Source organism: Scomber japonicus, chromosome 13 (assembly GCF_027409825.1).
Source record: "Scomber japonicus isolate fScoJap1 chromosome 13, fScoJap1.pri, whole genome shotgun sequence".
Lineage (NCBI taxonomy): Eukaryota > Metazoa > Chordata > Actinopteri > Scombriformes > Scombridae > Scomber > Scomber japonicus.
Window position 1 is genome coordinate 15,641,471 of NC_070590.1, and position 23,765 is coordinate 15,665,235.

General features: G+C 38.9%; 1 protein-coding gene across 1 annotated transcript in view; it reads right to left on the reverse strand.

The window, feature by feature from the left end:
• Window positions 1-1,943: 1,943 nt before the first annotated feature.
• The window catches only part of LOC128371649 (serine/threonine-protein kinase PAK 3), a 38,725-nt gene continuing 16,903 nt past the window's right edge, over window positions 1,944-23,765 (reverse strand). The window contains exons 3-17 of the mRNA XM_053332015.1: window positions 16,150-16,343; window positions 15,919-16,019; window positions 13,947-14,100; window positions 13,789-13,826; window positions 10,362-10,424; window positions 8,874-9,029; window positions 8,620-8,794; window positions 7,719-7,782; window positions 6,326-6,374; window positions 6,093-6,205; window positions 3,597-3,714; window positions 3,283-3,382; window positions 2,872-3,068; window positions 2,658-2,795; window positions 1,944-2,160 (exon numbers count right to left, since the gene is read on the reverse strand). Coding sequence (XP_053187990.1) covers window positions 2,071-2,160; window positions 2,658-2,795; window positions 2,872-3,068; window positions 3,283-3,382; window positions 3,597-3,714; window positions 6,093-6,205; window positions 6,326-6,374; window positions 7,719-7,782; window positions 8,620-8,794; window positions 8,874-9,029; window positions 10,362-10,424; window positions 13,789-13,826; window positions 13,947-14,100; window positions 15,919-16,019; window positions 16,150-16,321 — 1,728 coding nt within the window. The 5' untranslated portion in view covers window positions 16,322-16,343 and the 3' untranslated portion in view covers window positions 1,944-2,070. The remainder of the gene's footprint in view (window positions 2,161-2,657; window positions 2,796-2,871; window positions 3,069-3,282; window positions 3,383-3,596; window positions 3,715-6,092; window positions 6,206-6,325; window positions 6,375-7,718; window positions 7,783-8,619; window positions 8,795-8,873; window positions 9,030-10,361; window positions 10,425-13,788; window positions 13,827-13,946; window positions 14,101-15,918; window positions 16,020-16,149; window positions 16,344-23,765) is intronic.

Sequence of the window (23,765 nt, forward strand, 5' to 3'; positions counted from 1 at the left end):
GTGGTTCATAGATAACTTCTGTACAGGAGTGAGTTTTAACGCTAACCAGGTATGGAAGGAATGTTAGCGAACAATGTGAGCCTCTACTATAGTTTCTGTTTCGGTGCTCATTAGGACAAGGTACAATCATAAAATGGCACTCACTACATTGTTCAGGGATAACACTCCCTCTGTAATCTGCCACACGTTCCCAAAACTCCCTATGAAACATACAGATCATATGAAAAAAATTCACATAAGACACAATTAGAAGACAAAAGGACACTGAAGCATGAATGAGCAGCATCTCAAAGACAGGAAGGAGAGCAGGGGGAAGGGCGGGAGGAGACAGTTGGTGGTAGTGCCTCGTTTGACATGAATGTTTTGTATAATCTGTATTTCTACTTGGAAAGGTAAAGCAAGATTTGTTGATACTGACACAAAAATGAACAGTTACAGTCAAATAATGTATTCTTCAATATAAGCTAAAATAGTGGCTCAAAACCCCTTTTTTTGGGTCAACAGGCATCTTGGTATTTCCTGCTTAAGGTCTAAGGACACATGGTTGTTTGGGGCACTGGATTTCCAAATCACTATAGGCAAATAATTACACACAGTACCAATCAAACATTTGACACACTTTCCCATTCACTTGAATGAGAACGTGTGTCCAAACTTTTGATTTGCACCATATATACTGTATATTTAATTGAAAACACTTATATTCCTATGGAATAGGAATATAAATCAGAGACTTATAATAAAACATATAAGTCTCTGATTTACTTTGTTTCTTTCCATCTATTCCATAACTCACTATCAATTGTAACAAAAAACAGGTTTGACATTAATTAACAGAGCTGTTGAATGTTGCTGAAAGAAAAAAAATCCAAACATATTGAATATGTATGCATAATCCAATGTGAGATGCTTGGGTTAGGGTTAGGGTTAGGGTCAGGGTTGAATGAATAAATGCTTGCATTTGTGATGTAGCTGATTATGAATGTGCACTATTTTCATCCAATAACTTCTCTCAGATGGAAAATGTGGTATTTGGTGCCAAATGTTTATATAAAATGTTGAGATTTAATTATTTATATTATACATTTTAAATTTGCAAGTGTGATCTGCAATTGATTTAAATTATAGACTTAGATACTGTATTACAATTCTGCCAAAATAAATGCAGGTAGCATCATGGCATAAGACTGATAACCTGAAAGAAGTTGGGTCACATGAAAAATGAGAGGAAAAGGATATCTTTTCACTGAAATGATGCGGATGAATGAAGGATGTTTAAAGCTGGCTTAGATCATGTGAAATTATTCCTTTTTCCCCTGCAGCTGTGCCCCTACACACATTCACACGTTCATACACACACACACACGCGTGCGCACACGAATAGACGTCACCTTGAGATCTGATCGTGACAATCTGCAGAAGAGTAGCATTGTTTCTCCACAGAGCCATAGTCATGCAGGCAAAGTTTGGGTCCTAGAGTCCCAGAGTCACTCTCTCACATCAGCTGGTCACTGCAGGTGCAGGTGTGGCCTGATGGTGCTCCACGGAGGGACGAGAGGAAAGAAAACCAAGCCTAAAGCCAGGCAGGGAAGGAATCATGGGCTCTTTAGTTTTGTCCGTTTCTATTCTTCATTCCTTAAGTTCCTTTTTGAGGAAGAGCACAGTTTCTTTTTGATTTTTTAACCCTACTTTTTTGGTTTGGGAGCAATTGCCCCACCAAACAAGACATATGACACAAAGAGATGTGCAGAGTTCGCAAATACACACACACACAGCCACACACTCACACACACATGTGATGGACTGCTCTACATGTACAGAGTGCTGCAGAAGTAAACGAGGAGGCAAGGTCTTTTTAGCAGCATGGGCTGAAGGCTGCAAGGCCAGATGTCCATCCTACATATGAGGCCTGGGGGTCTTTTGTCCTTGTGCTGTCACTGCAAGTCACATAAGCCCCCCCAACTTGTGCTGTCACTGTAATGTCACCCACCCCCCCAACATACCCAACATACCCAAGCCCCTGCCAGCATGAACACACAATACAGGCAAGGTTTTAGTCTTGGGTACACCCTAGCGACTGCTGTTCTTTATGGCTTCCTTCGCAGCTACAATCAGAGGCGTCAGGCTGGATAGAGGCTTCGCCAGCTTGAGGAAGGAATGCTGCAGAGGACAAAAAAAAGAAAAAAAGATATGGAGCCAAAGAGAGCTGCAGGTTTAGAACAATTAAAAGTTGTCATTTAGTGATGGTGTGCTGGCATCTGCGGAACACGAAGTATCCAATATCTTATAGCAAGAAGCCAGGTTAATATTATTCTACAATGTTTGTGCATTTACACACATTTCAAATCATAAACATTAACTAAGATCAGGTATTTCTACAAGATGGTCCTGAAAAGATCCAGAAGAAGGCCACAGAATTGAACATAAAAATATTACAGCTACTGTATGAATGTGTTGTTTTCCCTTCTTCCTTTAATATGTGCCTGCAAACGCAGGTGTAGCAGGTGTCCATTTCTTCACTACATTTAGTTTAAAGTCACAATACTGCCAGGTTGATAAAACCTTGTGGTTGTAACATATTTCTACGTGTAGATGTATAAGATATTAAATGTTTGTATATGAATGTATGTTTATGGAGGATTGGCACTCAGTACTACCTGAAGCAGCTCCTTGGCAGAGCCTCTGCGGTCCACATCCATCTCCAGACAGCGGTTGAGGAAGTCTCTGAACACAGATGACAGTCTCTCTGGGTTCTGTAGCTCTGGAGTCCCGTTGGTAGCTATCAAGTACAGTGCCTGGAAACATGGACACATGGTCAAACAGACTGTCAAACAAGGACAACCTGTGCTGTGGTTGTATTTTGTGTCTTACCCTGAGTGGATTCTCATTCAGGTAGGGTGGTTCTCCCTCCACCATTTCTATCGCCATGATTCCCAGAGACCAGATGTCCACTTTTGGGCCATAAGCCTTCCGAGTCACCACTTCTGGTGCCATCCAGTAGGGCGTTCCCACCATTGTGCTGCGCTTGTTCTGCTCTGGAGTGATCTGGGCACAGAAGCCAAAGTCGGCTACAGAGGGAGACGGAGGGAGAGAGGTGCAGTGGTGTGTTAAGATCTTTGCATTCTGCATTCTGCTCCATCACTTAAAACATACATTTTAATTTAGACCATATTTCATTCAAGTGATCTTTCATTTATCACACTACCATGTCTCTTAATCTGACTCTCTTTTTACTTAACTGAACCATACTAGAGTTAAAGGAATATTTCATGATGGACTTACTGAGCTTGACAGATCCATCCATACCCAAGAGGATGTTGTCACTTTTTATATCTCTATGGATCACCTGGTTGGAGTGTAGGAAGTCCAGAGCTTGAAGACACTAAACCGAAAGGGGGAAAAAACCCTTAAAAATAAATCCCATTGAATCCAAACACACAAAAGGAAGTCTGCACTAGACACATTTAAACAGTTATTTTCTCTTAGATTGGTAAAGTGTTCAAACGGGTTTCCTTTTGCCAACCTAAATATAAGGGTCATTTTGACACAGCCACAGGAGTGGGTGGTATTGCTTATGTCTAAACTTGGCTTCTTACCTCTCTGCAGACTGCAGCAATCTGGCCCTCATCCATGCAGGTCTCAGTCACTACATCTGTCAATGAGCCACCGGCTAAATACTCCATCACCACCCATAACTCATCTCCTACCAAGTAGCTAAAAAAAAAAAAGGAAAGAAAGACAGAGAATATCAATAATCCAGGCATGTTGGTTGACACTTGAACATATGCAGACATAAAAACTCATGAAAAGTGTTTAATGACGCAGAGTCAATTATGACACATACTGTAGTAGGTGGTCGAGCATGATACTACCAGATTTGAAAAATAGCAGAAAGAGAGTTGAAATGAAATCAGAGCTGAGGGGAACAGATGCTAGACATTTAATAGGCGCAGCATTTCACACTCATTTGACTTTTTTCATTTTAGTGAAGAATTGTTGTGTAGTTAAATTCTTCTCTATGTTTACAACAGCAGGTGGCAGTAATACACCTTATAAAAAAATGCTGACCACCATTCAAAAGGACCATGAAGAAGAAGAAAAAGGTTGCTTTTCTCCTCGCTTCCCTCCTGGTGAGGATGCAAGACAGAGACGCGAGGACAGAGGGATTAAATTCATGGGTAGGACGTCTTCACTCCAGCATCATTTTAAGGACACAACATCTATTCATGATGCACAGCACTTCAACTGTCAAATACATGGAAGTCATTGGGGGTGCAAAAACTGCCATAAAAGGTTAAGAGGACTCCATTGGCAAGGCATGGGTCAAGTGTAAATTGTGCTTCCTGCAAGACCCTGGGGAGACAGCTATGTTCACCTTTGCAGCCATCAGTTGCATCTCTGCCTTTTGAACAGGTGGTACTTGATATTCTTGGCCCTTTTCCGGAGACCCCGGGAAAGAACGAGTGTATTCTGGCTGCTGGCTACTGTTCAAAGTGACAGACTCTTTTCCACCACCTAATCAGGAAAGGACACACCGTTGCTAAAGTTTTGACTGAGGATTATGTGTCAGTTTGGGGCAACATGCAGTATCCACTCCACACTCAGGTCGCAACTTGAGTGAACTCTGTTTAAAGAATTATGTAGGCTTCTGCATATTCATAAATCTTGACATCTCCTTAACACAGTCAGATGGGCTGATTCAGCATTTCAATCTACCCGTTTGTCCATGCTGTCTCTTTTTGTGAAGGATAATCAGTAAATTAGTAGCCACTAGAAGACAACTAGGCGTAATTTTCCTCAGTGGACAATTATGTGTCTGGACTGAGGGACACATTTTCTACTGTGATAGTGTCAACAGGGTACAGGCCCGTTGAAAATGTGCTGTGATTTTAGGGCTAATTTCCATCATTATTTTGATGGAGAGCTAGACTAGGTTCAGAATAAGACCAGGAAGTGTGGGGTGTGTCCTAAAGTGTAGAGACGTTATAAAGGTCCCTTTAGAGTGATGGACAGGGTGACAAATGTGCTTTATAGGCTAGTGCCAGAGGAGGGGGTCAAACAGAGACTTAAACACTCCACTTCTTCTTTGGCAGTGTAACAAAATCTAGCGTTGACATCCAGAGAAAGTGAACAGATGAGTCATTCAACTCAATCCAGCCGACATCAGCGCCCTTGGGTCCACCATGGTCATCCCTGCCGGGATGCCCTTCTAGAAGTGGAGACACCACCAGCAAGTCAGACTGACTGGAATCCTGCCTCAGCGGATGCTAGAGGAGCACAGAGGGCCCTGTCGGGAGACCCATCAGCCTTTAAATCAGAATTTGGGTTGGAGCATCTTGCTCGGCATTCTTTTGGGAGTGAGGGTTTCATTCACAGTTATCCAGGACTGCCAGCAATAAAGACAGACAGAGTAGGGGGTTAGCTGTTCCTATTTTAAGAGAGGAGGTCTGCTGCCTCCTGTACAAAGGCAGGGCCAGGACTGTACTTCCTGTTGTCATATTTTCCTGAATGAGCTGAGATGTGCTTGAAATGGAAAGAAGAAAAGGCTTTTGGCTTATGAAGAAAAAAATCATTATAAGAGTGTTTTTATGATTGATTTGTGATTCAGATCTTTTTTTATGAATAAATATGAAAAGCTGCTGTTGGTGCTGACATCGTTGCTCTACAGGTAGTTTTCCTGATTTACTGTAATATAATAACATCCCAACTGTTTACTGTCCCATCATTGACCAATGAATAGCCAATCAATAAACACATTTGATCAAAGGGGTATTCTGGACACAGAGCCCCCTAGATGCCTGACTGCAAATCAGCTGGTATTGGTTTAGAATATTAGAAACTTTAACCATCTTGGAAAAACAAACAAACAATCATATATGACACAAAGCCTATTCTGTGGCATACCTGGTAGGGTCTAGAAACAACAGTAGGAATGTGTTCTTATGTGGATTTAAAATGAAATATATTTCTATAAGTCTAAAACTATGAGCCTCATATCATATAGCTCTGTGCATAGGCAAGATAATGATTAGTCAATTGATTGATTTCTTTCAACAAAGGTAACAGTAAACAGTGTTTTTGTGGAAACTGACCTGTCCAGGTAGTTCACTATATTTGAGTTTTTGTTTTCCCTCATCACCAAGATCTCGTTGATGATCAGTTCTTTCTTGGGCTGCTGCTGCAGGTTCATCTGCTTTATGGCCACCTGAGGGAACAGACAAGGAATGTATGATTCAGAATTAAATGTAATGGTGGCTAAAAAAGGGAAAAGGAAACCGTGTATAGTATGTGAATGTTGTATAGTCTGTATTACAATCTGACTTACCTCTTGGCCAGTTGCTATGTCGATGGCTGTATACACAGTGCCAGATGCTCTGGTGAAACACAAGATCAAAATCACATCAGTGATACACAAAGTGCTTTTAAAAAATGCCTGAAGTCAGAAAAATTCACAGTTCAACCATCATATGGTTACTATTTTGTATATACAGCATAAAGTAGATCTGAGAAGATTTGAGTAATTTATTGAAAAGTTTCAAGAAACTTACAACTAATACTTGAATAAATGATGTTCATTATGTTCATTTTGTGCAACAAGACCAGAATTACTCCAGACAAGCACAGTTTAAAAAGGATTATCCATCCATTCATTTTTATATTAATCTGCTTAAGAATAAATTTAAGTTACATTTGCTGATATGATGTCAATCGTCAATAATTCAGCAACAGATATTAGTTAACATTCACATATTAGAACTTCATATATTTTTTACAATGAAAATTGAACTCTGCTGGGATATTAGGACATGGTTATATTGCGTGGATGACTTAATGTGTTTGATTTGCACAAAACAGTTAATACCTGTGATTAAAATATCTGTTTATTTAGGTCAAATGAAGTTGTAATGGTATCATGAACTATTAAATTACAACATTACCACAAGTATACACTTGATGCCAGGGACTTCAAAAATTGTAGTTATTTTACACATTAACACCCAAATCATTACACTGTGATTGTATGTGCTCATTTTACCACATAACCTTAACTGATATTGATCAACTTTGGCAATGATAAGCATGTATACTGAATCCACCAAACATTTATGGTTTCTAAAGGAATGTCATGGAGAAATTCTGTCCTTCTTTGGAGGTGTAACTCATGATAATAAAAACCTTTAGATTTGCTTCTAGTTTTTCCCATTTTCTCTCTTTCTCTTGCTGTCAGCTACACCAGTGTACTGTCAGAGGCTATGAATAATGAACCACGCTTCCTGGTACTAATAAGTTCAAGATAACCCTGCAGAGAGTAAATAGACTGTTATCTGCTGTTAAATATAGGAGCTTCCTGATCAAATATGGAAATAGTGAGTCAGTCAGAAACGATAACAAGCACACAGTTTTTATCTGTTGAGATGAGTTGTGAACTGGAGAGAGTGACTAAAAAGCGGCTGCCTTACAAAGCAAAAAGACAAGCAGGGAGGGAGAGGGAGAGAGAGAGAGAGATGAGCTAATCTGGCCCTCGGCCATTTAAGGATACAGTTCTCATTTCCTTTCGACTTATTTTTCTCCCAGTCTTTCAGCCTAACCCTGCCTCTGCCTCCATCTCACTAAAGTGGTCACTACAGCTCCATCTCTACTGGCGAGACTGACTGCTCCTGAAATTGCTCTATTTCAATAACTGTGACGACTGGTTCATGATCACGGCACAGACTTACCCTTGTCCTATTTTCTCGAAGCGTGTGTACTTCTTTTTGGGATCCCCCACGCTCACAATACTCCCTGAGTCAGAGAGAAAACAGATATTTAACTATTGAGTGTGTGTGGATGCAGACAGTGATGATGGCATGCTGAAGACTATTCTAGACTTCTAATCCAGAGATGCCCTGCTTCATAGTACAGGCATCTCTGCTTCACATTGCATCCTGGTCATTTGGGTTGAAGGTCTGTATGCTACATTGCAGTGAAAGGAGCAGTCCATGAAAAGCCACAATCAATAAATGATGTACTGTGCATCTTTGTCCAAATTTGATCACATTAGTGCTTTGTTCTTTTGCATCATTCTTCCTAAAACACAATTGGTGCACTAATATGGAAAACAGCCACTGCAAACCAGATATTCAAACTGTCATCTGAACAACCACAAACACACACACACACACACACACACACACACACACACACACACACACACACACACACATCCACAAATTGACAAACTTACAAAGACACACATCAGGGCATTAGCTATCACTGAGGACACTGAGGTCATGTACTCAGTACTGTTTCTGGAATGTGGCGGGTTCACATCCTTCACAAGCTCATTACACAGGGATGTTTTAAGGCTGATTCCTATCACTTTTAGACTCAGAGTCTTTCAATTAGATTAAATTATTAAAATAATATTGATTTGTTGAATCATTTCCCTGCAAGTGAGGTGTGGCTAAAACTTTGAAACAATCTTTGGACCACCATTGGAGATAAAATTTTGTTGTACAGATAAATTAAAATGTTCTTATGGGGATGTGCTTACACTGGTTGAATTTGTACTCAATAATTATGGGTGCCGACTTGATAGACAATAGACATAAAATCAAGTTTTGCGCTATGGACACATACTGAGTCTCTCCAGAATCTCCTCATCTGTCATTTTGGACTTCTTCCTCTGCCGGTCAGTGTGGCGATACATTGTGTTGGATGTGTTCTCCGGCTGGACCTGCGACTCTGGTGGAGTCACCACCTCTTTTACAGGAGTGGGAGGCTTTGGCGGGTCCATGACTGAGCGTGTATAGATCTGCAAGAGGATAGCAGTCAAAGATATGCAGATGGGAACTGAAGCAGAATGAGTTCTTCAGTCATGCCATAAAACTCACAGATTTGGTGTGCTCAGGCCGAGGTGCAATGACCGGGGGCAGTTCATCGTCATCGTCCTCATCTTCCTCCTCCTCCTCCTCTTCCTCTTCCTCCTCATCTTCCTCCTCTGACACAGGCGGAGCGATTGGGGGCTCTGATGATGATGTTTTGGCACCCTGTAAGGTAGATATGAAAATAAGTATGGGTGCATGTGCCGTGTAGCAGCATGGAATGGAGTGGGTGCAGATCCTCAAATTTTTCTACAAATTGAACACAAATATTATTTTCAGCCTGCAAACGTCAAATTAGCAATGTACACAATTTGAGTTTTGGCAAGTTAGTGCTATAGAGATAGTGAATAAAATGTTTAATCCACTGTCACAGATACAGATTACTGGGTAAACATGCACCATCTTATTAAACACGTAATTCCAAAAGTGGTTACAAAAATGTGCACATTTGTTCAATGTAAACAAAATACAGTTCATCTGTTGTGATACTGTGCAAAAGAAAAGAGGTTAAATTGTCAGGAGCAGTTCTGTTAATTGCAGAGGAAAGCATTGTGAGTCAAGTGAGAGCTAAAGAGACAAGTGTTAAAAGAAAGAGTGAGGTGCCATTCAGTGAAGTTCATCTGAGGGAATTTGAGTTGAGGGGTTGTGTCAGGTGTGCCATGAACCACTGGTGAGAATGAATTTTTAAGTGAGAACAAACCGTTCTATATTAAACTGTGCTATAGGAGAAAACATGCTGCAACACTGCAGTAATGTGCAATATGGTGATGAACTGTAGATATCCCCTTGATATGCAAAGATACCTTTTACAAGTGTGATTAATATGCTGCAGACATATTTGTTATGTCTAATACTTGGCCTTTATTTCCCCCATCAAAAACTCTGCTTGCCTTGGATCATCTTCCTCTTATGGAATGGAAACATTTCGTCCATTTCCAGCCTTGTCATGCATAAATGAAGCAGTGCATCTTAGCTCTAGTGATTAAAGGGAAAAGGTTTGGCTGAAAAAAGTCCCAGTCCTTCATTCAGACATACAGGGCCCCTGACCTGCTCCAAGATGGGCCTGGCCAAGACTGCAGTGCAGAAATGAGTGTCTGGCTATCTGTAAGCAAAGCCATGTGTTTTTATTTTATAGAGCCATGCGGTAATGTCTACAATGGTGATGATGTTACAGGCACATTATTGGCAATGTAGATCAAATTGTAAGGAATATGAGCTCATACATGCAGTTTGACAGTCATCACAACCCTCTGTGGCATGCGCCCCTGTCCTGCCATCTCAGAGACGGTCTAATCCTTGTGGAAGATAATAAATACATCTGTAACATCAGATCAGACCCCCCATGAAATTTCAATACAGAGAGTGATGATGCCTCGAAAATCAAGTGTTTTGCATTAGCCAGTTGGCATGATCAAAAACTAGGAGATCAAATAGTCGAATTTAGCGTGAAAGCCAATGCAGAGATACATTATGTGGAAAGTAATATGGAGGAGTTACCTTGTCAAATAATGCGCTGCAGGTTCTAAGGCTGACAGGAGGCCCAGATGACAGCAGTCGGTTCTGAATGTGAAGGTTGAAAATGGGAGGATTTACTCAAAACAAACCCACACAATGTTTAAGAGTAACTGGACTTCAGGGGGAGGGGGGAGGGCAGGGGTACGCTACTGAGGGATGGACATGAGGTCCGTAAATCGTCCCCTGAACACACAGCATGAAGACAGGACATGATAGAGACTAATCATGCTGCCTGAGGTCAGTCCCTGACCTCTCCTCTCTCTTCTTATTTTAATCAGCTTCTGCTTGGTGCTACAAAACAGACAATAACTTTCACCTCTGACACTGCACACAAGCACACCCACATACAGACAGATGTGTTCAAATTAAGCATTAAAATTCAGTACAGCTAAATTCTCCACTGTATTTGTTTGTGTTGCTTTTTTGGACTGGACTTGACATCCTTATTAAAACCAATAAAACTATATCAGTACAACACACCCCTTGTTGTGATATTTAAGTTCACAGCTAGACAAATTTACAGTACAGTTATTACTGCAAATGGCACCATGAAGCAAGTTTGGTATCAGTGCTTTTACACTCACTTTACAACCATTTCATCATCACATGGCAAGCAAGGGCTTTACAATGTGCTGCAAATATTCTAAATGTATTTTTGGTTTATGTATTTTAGTGATACTTTGGATACTTGCTGGCTCTACTAATGATCATAATAGATTCATGTTACATTATACTATAAAAACCTTTTACATTCAAATGACCATGTTATGAATAAACATTACAACGTGCATGTATTTTCTTGAGTTGTAGCTTAGACATATTCTTGCAACTGTTGTCAACTTTTGTGCATCAAGCCATTGCAATGAATTGTGAATGTAGGAATTATATACACAAACTTGACTGTTTTAGAACTACAACTATCAGAGCCTTGAGGCTTTTAGACCTGAGTGAACTAACATTAATTGAATTAAACATCAAACAGAGGTTTTACTGCATATAGACATCAATGATAATCCTGAGATTATTACATTTATATACATACTACATATTTCATACAATTATTCCACTGTTTCCCTTACAAACAAGTATGACAGGATGTCATGTATTGTGTGAGTACACCAGACCTGTATGAAATAAACATCACGTGTCTTCAAATCCACCACAATTAATAATAAATCTCCACATTAAAGCAGAATTATAAAACACCCTGCCATCCATGCACCAACCATGATGGATCCTGTAACAGCACACAAGAGATGAAATGTCAAGCTCTGCTGATAATCAAATAAGCTGTTAATGCTGTGACTGTAGCGGCCGAGGTGGGTGACAAATGACTCCTGTGGTATAACTCAGGAATTCCCAGGACCTCCTAGAGAGAGCTAATATCAAATGAGATATTATTTATCTTGGGTGTCTTATCTTGTGACTTAAAAGGGGAAACTCACGTTATAACAGGATGGAAAAACTAACACCAAATTATCTACCACTTAAAGTAGAGGGACCAAAGCTGCAATATAACAGGTCCCAAGACACCGTCTTTGTCTTTTAATGTGATGTTTTAACAACATCTAAACATAGAAACAAAATGTAATATTCATGATAAAAAGAAATCTATTGAAGATGTTTTTCAACTGTTTCATCTTCATTCTGGGAAGTATTTCCTGCTGAAAAAAATCATGTGAATCTATAATCTTGACATTCAGTACAGGAAGAAAAGCATTTCTTACCAAGAATTTAAAATAAAACTTTTCATTCTTAGTTGGGATGCGACACAGTGTCTGTAGTGCTAATATCAACAGTAATGAGATGCACACTGAGTTGAGGTCAAGGTATAAGGCTATGTACATGATTGCTTGACCTAAAATGTGAACCACTTGCACAAATGGATCCTTAAAGATGGTAATTAATGACCAAAGATCTCACAATAATGGCCAGTGGATAGTCATCTCTTTTTTACCTCACTTATGGGAAAATGGCTTAAAAGATTTGTATTTCTTAATCCTTGATGACAAGGCAAGATAACAGCAGCATTGACATGGACTGTAGCAGGTGACAAAGCATAGAAGAGGACGTTTAAGAAATAATATCACCAATTCTCAAATATTTACAGTATTTACAGGCAGTAGAAGTTGGTGTTCAAAATAATCTAGCAGAGAGAGCCAGGAAGCTAATGGTGGGTTACTGCCTCTTAGAAATTAGACAGTTTTCATCTATAGACTAATTTTTGGCACTTTCCCTGCAGTTTTCCTTTTCTTGACAGTGCACCCCAATCTGTGGCACTGTAGCTAATAGCTGAGTCACCTTTGCAGGCCTTGGACCACTGTGACAGTTTAAGTGAGATGCTTTCAAATACCCTCACTGAGCATGCACAACCTTTTAGCCTAACAGCCACACCCGCTTGCCCTTCACTGGGCAAAGAGCTCTTTCAAGTAACAGCCCTGCATGAAGAGATCCCAGTGTAGTTTGCCTGGGGGCAGTGAATCCCACTGAACAGACTTGAGATTCCACTTCTTCACCCGGCTGAGCTCGTACAGGCCAAGGCATTCAAAGCATAGATTACTCTGGTCAAAGCCAGGAATGAGGTCAGCACAGCAGGAGCCCTCCTAGATGCAGTTGAGCCTCCAGTGAAGCTTGTCTATGGGTATTTCAAAATCTGGTTAAGTAGATTGGGAACATAAACAATGAGCAGCAGTGGCTCTCAGCAGTCACAGTTTCTATGCAAACTGATTGGCGTGTATGCAGAAATCAGGGCATGATTATGCCACATAGTGAATACAGTGACTCTATAGAGGGGAACACACACATTTTGCCCATTAGAGGGAAAGGTCTGTGTGAAACGTACATGCCTGAAAGAGACTCCACATGCCCAGAAAGTCCCCGGCAGAGCAAGTGAGAGTAAAGTGAAAAAGATTTACTGTGGTGTAGTCAGAGAGGCGTAATTGCTATCAGGTCCAAGATGATGAAAAACACCACATAATGTTGCAACTTACCTGTTCAGTTATTACACAGCTATATAAATCATGAAGAAATATATTTCACTCTATATATACTTGGGGTTGAGAGATTTTTCCCAGCAGTGAAATATAACAGAGAGTGCATGGCTAAGGACCAGAGATTGGGTTGATTTGTAATAGTAAAGTTCTTTACGATAATTACCAGTCGAGGGAGGTCAAGATATGCAGTGCAGCAATAAAATTCTTAATAAAACAGACAGAGGTGCTATCTCTAACAAAAAGGCGCATGTTTAATTAACAGCATCATAATTCATTTAAAATTGAGCATGAAATTGTAGTTAACAGTAAATTATGAACTGATATTGATTTTGTAAGATCATCATTTTAGTCATCTTAAGTATTAAATATTCTAAATAATAATAATTAGAAAAAAGTTTAAATATAAAGTAACTCACCAGAGTGTTTGCTGCTATGTACCCATGTGCCGACTTGTCTGAAACAGGAGGACAAATTCTTATATAGACAGCATATTGGAAGGTTTTTGTACAGATGTATTTACCTTTTGTGTTTGTCATTTTTTGTTTCATTTAACAGTATTTTTTGTGTTACTTACCTCCCGAGGTGAAGCTCATGTATTTCTGGTTGTTGACGGTCTCTTTGGAGTCGTAGAACTTTAAGACGTCCAACACAGCTTGTGGGTTCTTCTTCTGTTCCAGCTTTGTGATGTTTGAGGTCTGTAGGAGCCGTGCCCACTGCTCTGGTATACCCTGTACAGACAGACAGAGGTCATATGTATACGTTTTGAAGTGAAATGTAAGATTTCAGTTACAATATGCAGGTTGTCAACAGTCCTTCAATTATAGCTAGGAAACTTTTCTGTTGTAACATCCAGGGTTTTTTATGTGAAACATGTTGTTTGCTCTGAAAACAATGATCTTATCATGCAGAAATGAAGTCTGACTTCCAGAGCTGTGGTGTGTGATGAGATCTAAACTTGTACAACAGGCTATTAGGATGGTTTCATTCATTTGCTAATGTTATCAGTTTTTTTAGTACCAGAAAATCAGGGTGGAGCCGAAGCCACATATGAGCTTTAGAGGTGCCTTCAGACAGAGCAGGCTAGCTGTTTTACACTGTGCCCAGTCTTTATGCTAAGCTTAGTTAATCAGCAGCTTGTTGTAGCTTTATATTCAACAGATGGATACAGACAGTATTTATTGTCTCATGTAACTTTCAACAAGTAAGCAAAAGTGTATTGATCTGTTTTGTCTCTTATTAACTTTTATTTTAAGACAAGACCACATTTTTAGGCTGTGGCTTGCATGTTTGAATGCCTTTTGAAGGACACTGACTCTATTATGGAGACTAAATGTCCTTCGACAATGGGTTTCATTCATGACATCTTTGTAAACTTGTGTGCATATTATTGCAATTAAAGCAATACTTGGAGCTGTTTAAAAAATAGACCACTGTTCTGCAGCAGAAGCAGTGGTGTTAGGGCCACAAAAAAAGATGATACTTGGAGGGGCATCAAGAAGCAAATCAACAGTAACATACTGTCTCCTTTCAGAAAACCAAGAAAGAGGTTAAATCAAAGTGGTTTAAAACGGCATTAATGCGGCTCTATGTGTCACACAGGCACACAGCTTGTCAAACAAACAGGGAACTATTTGTTACTGACCAAATGGATTATTGTGCATTTAAATACACCAGAACACATATTCCTGAATGTAAAAAAAACTATTATACTGTTCTGCAAATTAATAAACCAAAGGACTAAACAAAGAGGGAGTAGACCAGATGTGTGTGCTAGATTAGAATTGGTATTGTGTTTACCTTGTTATTATGGTTCCTATATTATGTTACTTTGGTCATTTTCATTTACTGAATACAATTCATGCTATGTAAATAGCTTTTAATATGTTTTCATTGTTTATTAGATGATGTCAATGATTTTTCAAATCACAGAGGATCTCTTTTAGGGTAGCCAATATACAAATTCCCCTATAACACATAATTACCAGAGTTGAAAAAATATCACAAACTGAACAGTATATGCTTTAAAAGCTTTGGTTTGGGGCATATTTAAAGATGCATGGATATCAAGAATAAAAGTCTATAGTGTTTCCTCCTCATATACAATATCTTCCAAGAAAAACTGCTGGTTTGGTTTGATAAAGTATAAAATAAAGACAGTTTAGATCTTTTCTATAAACGAATGACAAAAAGATCAAATTCAGAGTAAAGAGCATTAAACATAGAAAATAAAAAAGGAAATCATGTTTTATGGTATTGTATCTGCCGGCTTGAGACTTAAGTAAGAATAAAATATCTACTGCAAACTGAAACTGTGGCTAAAATGTAATTTACTGAGGAACACTAAAGGATTCCAGTGCAGGTTTTACCTGATAGCGGCGATAGAGTGATTGTCATTCAAGTCACTCTTTATGTGGAGGAAAATATATTATTAGTTGACTCTATCGCCTCTGGGAATTGTGATTTTGTCTCGAACTTGCTCTCAGATGGGAGAGCAGCACACCAGTCCCTGTTTATATACCTGATTGTTTGGTGAAAGAGATACTCACTGTGAATTCTCCTGTTACAGCATCAAAGCCAACATGAATGGTGTGTTCAAAGTCTGAGGGTAGGGATATCTCAGGACGTTCCTTCTCCTTCTTCTTGTTTGCTAAAAGAGTCAAACAAAAAAAGATTATACTTACTTAATTCTACTGTTTGTATACACAAAAAACTAGGAAATTACAAGTGAGTCAATGTGGGGTTGAGCATAAAGGTGGCATGTGGACAGGGACACTCACTCTTGTCTCCCCCAGGGAAGATGGAGCGCAGGCGGACCTTCTTGTTTTTCTCTTCTGGAGCCATTGGAAGTGGTTTAGAGGCGTGATTCAGTGATGAAGAGTCTCGGGAACTACTGTTCATTCTCAAGGGAGGGGCTGGTGGTTTCTCTTCAATATCGACACTATCAGACATCTTTAGCAGCACTCACAATGTCCTGGGAGAGAGAAAAAGAGAGATGGAAGAGTTCAATGTAGGTCATTAGCACTAGAGACTTATACTGAAGACCCATTAATCATAACAACCTTTAATTTTGATTTGTAACAGGAAGAATCCTGTTGGCTGCAGATCTGGAAACTTCTAATGAAATAGACCTTTGCAGTCATACGTTACTTTCCACAGTAGATTAAGATATTACTTAGATTTAGAAGAATATGAAACCCCTGAAATTGTCATTGTAGTAAAAAAAAGAATATTAATTAAAAGTGTTGAAAAAGGCTAAATGTTGAATTTGGTACCGAGGTGGAGTAGGTGGAGTTTGATGTTCAATGGGTCTGTTCAGCTGTGAAAGAGGAGTTGACTCTAAAAGAAGCTGGCAAGAGGAAACACTGCCATCACTTATCCCCCCATCTACCCATCCCACTACCATGTTAGACTCCTTCACTGCCTCAACCCTGAGGCCAAGCCCATCATGTCATGTGCAGCCCAACCGTCCCAGAAAGCAGGCCATCAAGGCTGCCCCCTTAGTGGAGACCTACATTAGCAAACAAAGACCACTCCTCGGCTCTTACACAGTGTGCACTGTCTCTGACAAATCACACATGTGCCTTCACAGTGGCCTTTTACAATTTTACGTAACCATCGCCTGCACAAGACAAGATCTGGTCGGTTACACCCTTATTCGTTGTTAACTTCCCAAAAGAACTGGTTTTGAGAGAAGGAATTAGATTAGCAGAAAGATGTAACATGATAAGAAGCCATGATTTAATCACATATTCCTTCAGTAACAGCATTATTACACAAGACCTCTGTTCTTTCCCCTTAGCTGCCTCACATTTTATAGATGATATTTGTCTTCATGTGAAACATATTTTTCACTAATGTGTCATTTCCTCATGAGCTTGTTAAGACAGGACAACAGAGCCCAATATTGAAAAATCTCTCAGATTGTGTTTACTGTCTGTATACCACTGCAGTGACTCTTGTGTAATTATTGATGTATGTTTAATAAAAAACCAAAAACAATTAGAAAACCCAATCACAAAAAACAATACAATTATTAACTGATGATCCTCAACAGAGATTAAAGCCTTTTGGAGAATTACAGGTTTATTTGCACATTTCACTTGATTAAGTCTGAACAGTGTCTCATCTTGTCTAACCGTTTTTCTTCCCTTGGATGACATTACCAATTATACATTAATGGGTAATTAGGTTGATTCTAATGTTTTATTCATTAAAAAACCAGACTAAAAAATATTTGAGAATCCTTAATATGTGAAAAAGTCTTGTAGATTAAACATTGCTCTAAGATAAAAGACTACAAAAATAATCTTGATGTTTTCTAATGAGTCAGGCAGTGCTTTTGTTCCTCTCTGCTGGTGATATGATGAGAATTAAAATAATTGAGTTTCACTTCGCAAAATTATGATAATATTAGAGCTGTAAACAATAAGGTGGGTTTATTGTCATCTTGGTGACAATGTCATGGATACAAGTGTAAGGGTGGCAACCACAAAGAAGTGCAAGAACGAATGGAAAAAACATTGAAGCTCATATTCAGATTGAGATTTCATCTGTATCCATGAGAAACTACGGTTTTACCCCCGTCCAAGAAAGATAAAAGGGTCACTCATTCTTGACAGATTGTTTAATTATAGTAACTTAGCTGAAGAGAAACCACTACTTCTTTATGACCAGACAGCTACAGAGAAACACTTTGATCATGATCTGAATGTATTAGTACATTTCTAAGATTATATTCCTTTTACAGCAACTGATGTTTTCCAGGATCTTATGAAACATACGGGTGGCAGGGGTGACTTTGCTGGTAGTTTCTAGATAGTCCAGACAAGAGGAGAGAACAGGTTCTCTTAGGTTGGAGGGTAGGTGTGTCACCAACAGCAAAACTGGGCTGTTTACAAAAGAATGTCACAATGTTGACATGCTTAAGCAGCAGGGACTCTCTGACAACATGGCTGTCATCATACCTGCGAGGAAAAAAACATTAGGAAGTTGTCACTGCAATAAGGAAGACATAGTGAGATTTTATAAACGTGACGCCTGACACTATGAGCCAGAATTACATTAAAAGGTTATTGTGATGTGAAATACATGAAATACAGCATGTTGAACTGACACTTAAAGGAGAATGTGAGCTTTTAGTTTCCACCATGCTGACAAAGAATTGCTCCAATAATACATTGTGAGGGTTTATTTAAAATGCAGTCAAACTAGCATATCATAGCTTAAAGACAGTGTAAACATCCTTAGCAAAAGAGAAAAATTATGTTTTTCATTACTAAGATGCATATAAGAGGTTCTGTCCTGTTGAGACTAATGCAGCTGTGACTGATGCCTCTATTAAGCCATAAAGATAATCTTTTTACATTGTTATGTCATACAGCTTTTATATCCATGCACAGAGAATATGTCGACATGACAACAGTCACTGGGATCAGATCAATCAGGTCACTATCTGGTCAACAAATACAGAGGAAAAAAATCAATGGATGCAACACCAAATAATAATGAGGTGACATGAAGCTTTGAATCCTTCAAACATAAAAATTATACTTGGTTCATCACAGATGAACTGCTATACTCCTTATCTTTATTCATATTCATATTCTTCTTGGAAGCATGCAACAAAAAACACACTTACAGAAAACAGTCATGGTACTGCTCATAAATGATCATTTAAGTAAACAACTACCACTGGCAAGCAGTGAATAATATAAAGGTCTGTGGTCATATCTGTATCAAACAGCAGACTGTGAGTACAGCAAGAATCTCTGCAACCAGATGAAGGATGCATCAGGAAACGGAAAGAAACTGAATGACTGTGGTCGTCTCTGCTGTGTGGCTATCTGGCTAATCACTGACTGCTGGCTGCTGCAGCTCTGCTGTCCAGTCAGATGGCTAAAGATGGCAGATTCATAGAGGCCCAGACATTACAGATTCTTCATTCACATAAAACACTGACCTATTTACTGTGCAGACTGACAGGCAGGCAAGCAGTCAGTGGGCGCACTGTCCCTGAAACAAGCAGCTCCTATTGCTTAAACACATAGACTAGTCTCTTAATGTTATAAATCAACTCTACACATGCCTTTGCCTGATACTGAAGATAGCCTTCTATGAAGGTGAAATAAATATATATCAAAATAAGTAGAAAAAAGATTCATTAAGAGATGAATTACAATCTTGTTGAAATGTAAAATAGGAAAATCTGCAGATGTGTGATGGCTGTTGATGTTGAGTTATCTTTAGTAAATTATTTGGTTACTTAAGCTGTGTGACCCTCCCTGCTTTATTATGCTCATGAACGAGTCAGGCATAACAGATGTAAAATCCATAATATGCTAATTTGTCAAAATTACACCCAAACCTCCCTTTGCGTGGCTTGCTTTGATAGGATGTGACGTTTTGACAGCGATATATAAGAATGTACAAGTGTCTAAAAAAAAACCCCACACAGACACACCAGCTCAACTCAGACATTACTGGGGATGTTTTCACATTTCTCCTCCATAAAATATTAATCTATCCATGAAGAGCAGGCATTTTCTCCGCTCTTTCAAACATTAATGCTGAATTTGAATGGCTAACACAGGAAGAGCCTCTAATCTTGAGCCCATGGTGGCCCAGTAATGGCCCCCGCAGTGGGGGGAGGGCTCCATAAGCCTGGCTCTTCATGCCACTGATTAGGACACGCTCTCTGTTTGACTTGGCTTTAGCTTTGGCTGTGCTTCTTTGAAGGATGCTGATTACTTGGATGGGATGGACAGCTAGAGGACATTCAAAGGATAAGGAGGAAGGGGGGATATTCCAGTGTCGCAGTTACTATTGTTATCTCTGTTATCTTGTTGCTCATACAGTACCTGTACTGGTCAATGTAGAGTCAACTGAAAAGTTAATCTATTCTACTGTTAGTAGAAACAAAAATAGAGGTGAACAATTCATCAAAAACTAGATTGAGAACTCCTTTGTGTTTTTCACTGTTTCACAAAAGACAAATTCATCTCCAGACCCTTCCCTCCGCCCCATCTACCCAGACCAACACAAGGACAAAACCCAAAAAGCCCAAGCAAACACAGACACTTCAGACAGACTTTACAGCGCTGCAAACTGACAACACACAGATGTCAAAATGTCACTGCACAAATGCTCCCCTCTCACATGGTTGGCCTCTCAAGGTCACAATAAAACACACAGTTGCATGGAGATGCCATCGCTCCCTTTCATTTCAAATGGAGGTCGGGGGAGGAGTTTGGTGTTTATTTCAATTCTATTAAAAAGGGCTCCCTCTGAAAGGAACACGAGTTTATGGTCACAAGATCAAAACCTTGTGTGGTCAAACATGCCAAAGCATATTCAAGGAAATGATCTAATCGAATTCAAGTTTTATTTTAATACAACTGACTGCACAGCAATGCTTTTGTTGTTTGATGTTAGATGAAATGTTATTTGACTAAATACTGACACCTGACAATTGTTATGTTAATATGTAAATACTCTGTGGGACATTCCAGATAATTAATCACTTCTGGGCTTTAAATGATGTCAGCTCTTCTTGTGAGCATCATAAGTTTTAGTGTAGGATATTTCCCTGTTAACAAGCACTGAGATTAAATGCAAACACTGTCAATATATCTAGATGACTTTGACAAATGTATTCTTAACAGAGATGTGAAGTTATATAGTATGATATATATCTTCTGCCCAAGCAAAAATACAAATGTTACACACATGCTTCCCAAAAACATCAAATACAGCAGTCTTATAATAAATGAATGACTGTGACTTTGTTCCTGGACTATAAACATTTCTGATATATGAGTTTTTGTCTGATGTAGCTCCACCTCTTTGTACTAGTCCCCCTCCTGCAGTAACTCTGCTTTGCATACAGCTGCTAACGTTTGGTTCATGAAAGGGACAAGCCACAGTTATGTTGTCAGTTTGCTTATAACAGGTGGCAGGTGAGACAGAGATGTGTAACTGTATTTAACACAAGAACAGAGCCCAGACTAAATCATGTTGAGTTCACTGTGAGTACAAAAGTTCCTGTTTTACATTACACATGTTGAGATACTGATGCTGATTTTCTGTTATAATGGTGTCTGAACAAGAGCTTCATCACATTTACTTGACATTCAAAAATATTAAGGTAGTTGCCATGTGTGTTAAATGTCATTGTGTTAATTGTGTCACAGTAGTAAAACAGTATTGAACAAAAATGTCTAAAGTTTCTTACAACTTCTATTTTTAGTTGATACACGAGCCTCGGGGAAAGCCATGGAAATGATGAACATTAGCATTTTTTAATCATGTTTGTATAAAAGGCTTATGGAGCTGACATACCAACTAGGGCTTAATTACACATTATCAAAGGCAAATGTAAATGGATACAATAGTTGTTCTTCCACTTTAAACATCCACTGACATTACACCCCTCAGAGATCAGAAAAACTGTTAATTCAGATATATTTTTCCTATAAAGATTTTTTTCTTTCAGACAAAGACGGAACCTGGTAATAAGAAACACAGAGCCACGCCTGAATTTAAGATGTTTTATGATCCCATCCCACAAACAGCACATTGCATAAACATCTCTAATCAGTAACAAGTGATCTATTATTAGCCACCAGCCAAATGTTTGTGTCTGATCTTGTTTCTCTTGATCATGGCTTTTTTTCCTCTGGATTGTCTAGAAATGGCTGGTTAGCCGAGTGTTACAATAGCTTATACTTGACGATGACTTCTTTTTTACTTTTGACTTGTTTTTTACCCTGTGCTATTCCATACAAATGACACGAGGAATTACACAACAATGAAACTAGGTCAAACGGCAAAGTGTAATTGTTCTTTATATTCTGTAAATATAAAGATTAAAGATAAACCCAACACATTCCTCAGGTTAAGAAGTGTGAGTTGAGTTCTTGTTTTTCCAGTGATCCATGATTCCATTACACATTTCTCATTCAATCCTCATTTAATTTAAGTTAGATGACTGTAATTCATCTTTTTCTTTGGCTGTTAAAATTTGACATGTATATTCTCCTATTCAGCAACAAAATTAATGAGAATATTATTTCCATTTGCTCAAGGTATTTACTCACTTCATAGGATTCAGTGGTCTTACCACAACATGTTACCATTTGACTTACTTACTATTAACCATTGTTAACTCTCTGCTCAAAGGTTGTAGGAAAATGTTCCTCATATTCAAAACAAAGCTGAAAACTATTTTTGCCTACACTCCAGACACATTTATTCACCACAGACTATTCACCATGACTTTCATTTTACCAGTCATCATCCTTTCCCAAATTCCCTTGCTGGGGAGGCTTGAGAGCTCACACTGTCATTTAATATTTAGTTCTGGTGAAACCGCTTCAGTGTTGCTCTCTCATATCCACACGTGTATGCACAAATAGACACACACACTTTGGCCACGTGTCTTCAACTTTAGTTCTCTCCTTTTTAATAGATTTATGTATCAGCATCTCAAAATAATGGTTTTGGCATGTGTTTCTGAGGAGGTTTAATCAGTTGTGTTCACTTTTTTTGTGGTGGGGGCTAAAAACATGTCAGTGGCAAAAGTAAACAATGTTCCATTAAAAGCATGGAATAAATCTATCAAACAGTCAGCTGGTAGATGTGCTGCGCAGACTGTTCTGACAGTTTGAGCTGCATGCTCTCTCTGGATGAGCTACCAGTGGAAGAAAAGTACTTTAATGTGAAGCCGCTTATTCTGTCAGGTGCGGGGGAAATTTCAAATTTCTATCAAAAATGGAACAAATGAGCTTAAACTATGGCAGCTCATTCTGTCAAGTGGACAAAAGCAATAAAAAACTTTAAATTAGCTGCATTTTTAAGCTCATTTACATGACTGGTTGTCTGTTTTTGGAAATTATGCAGCTCCTCACAAAAAGGTCCAATTTTATTTAAAGCACATTTATATGACAAGTAGTTTATTCTGATGGGCATTTCCTACCTGACAGAGTCAATTTATGATACTAATAGTACATTCTGATAGCTTGTCTATTCTCCCTGGTAAGAACTAGCTGCGGCACCTCACTTGACAGAATAAGTTGCATTTTCCAAGCACTTATACACCTGGAAATAAGATATTGAAGCAAATTTGCAATTCGTAAGTTGGTACTCAATATTTTGATTTTCAAAATACATAATTATAATTTTGCAGGATCGCAGGACCAAAATGAAGACACAAGGTGGATGCAAAAGTTTATGTTTCCTTTTAGTAGGCTTGGTTGTTCGGTTTATGTCACCAACCCAATGGTTTGAATACATTTTTTGTCATATCACCTTTGAGAGTTGGTAATTAAGAAAACTTTGAATATTTACATACACACAATTTTGCCTTTCCAAATAACTTTCATAGTTTTGCCCCATG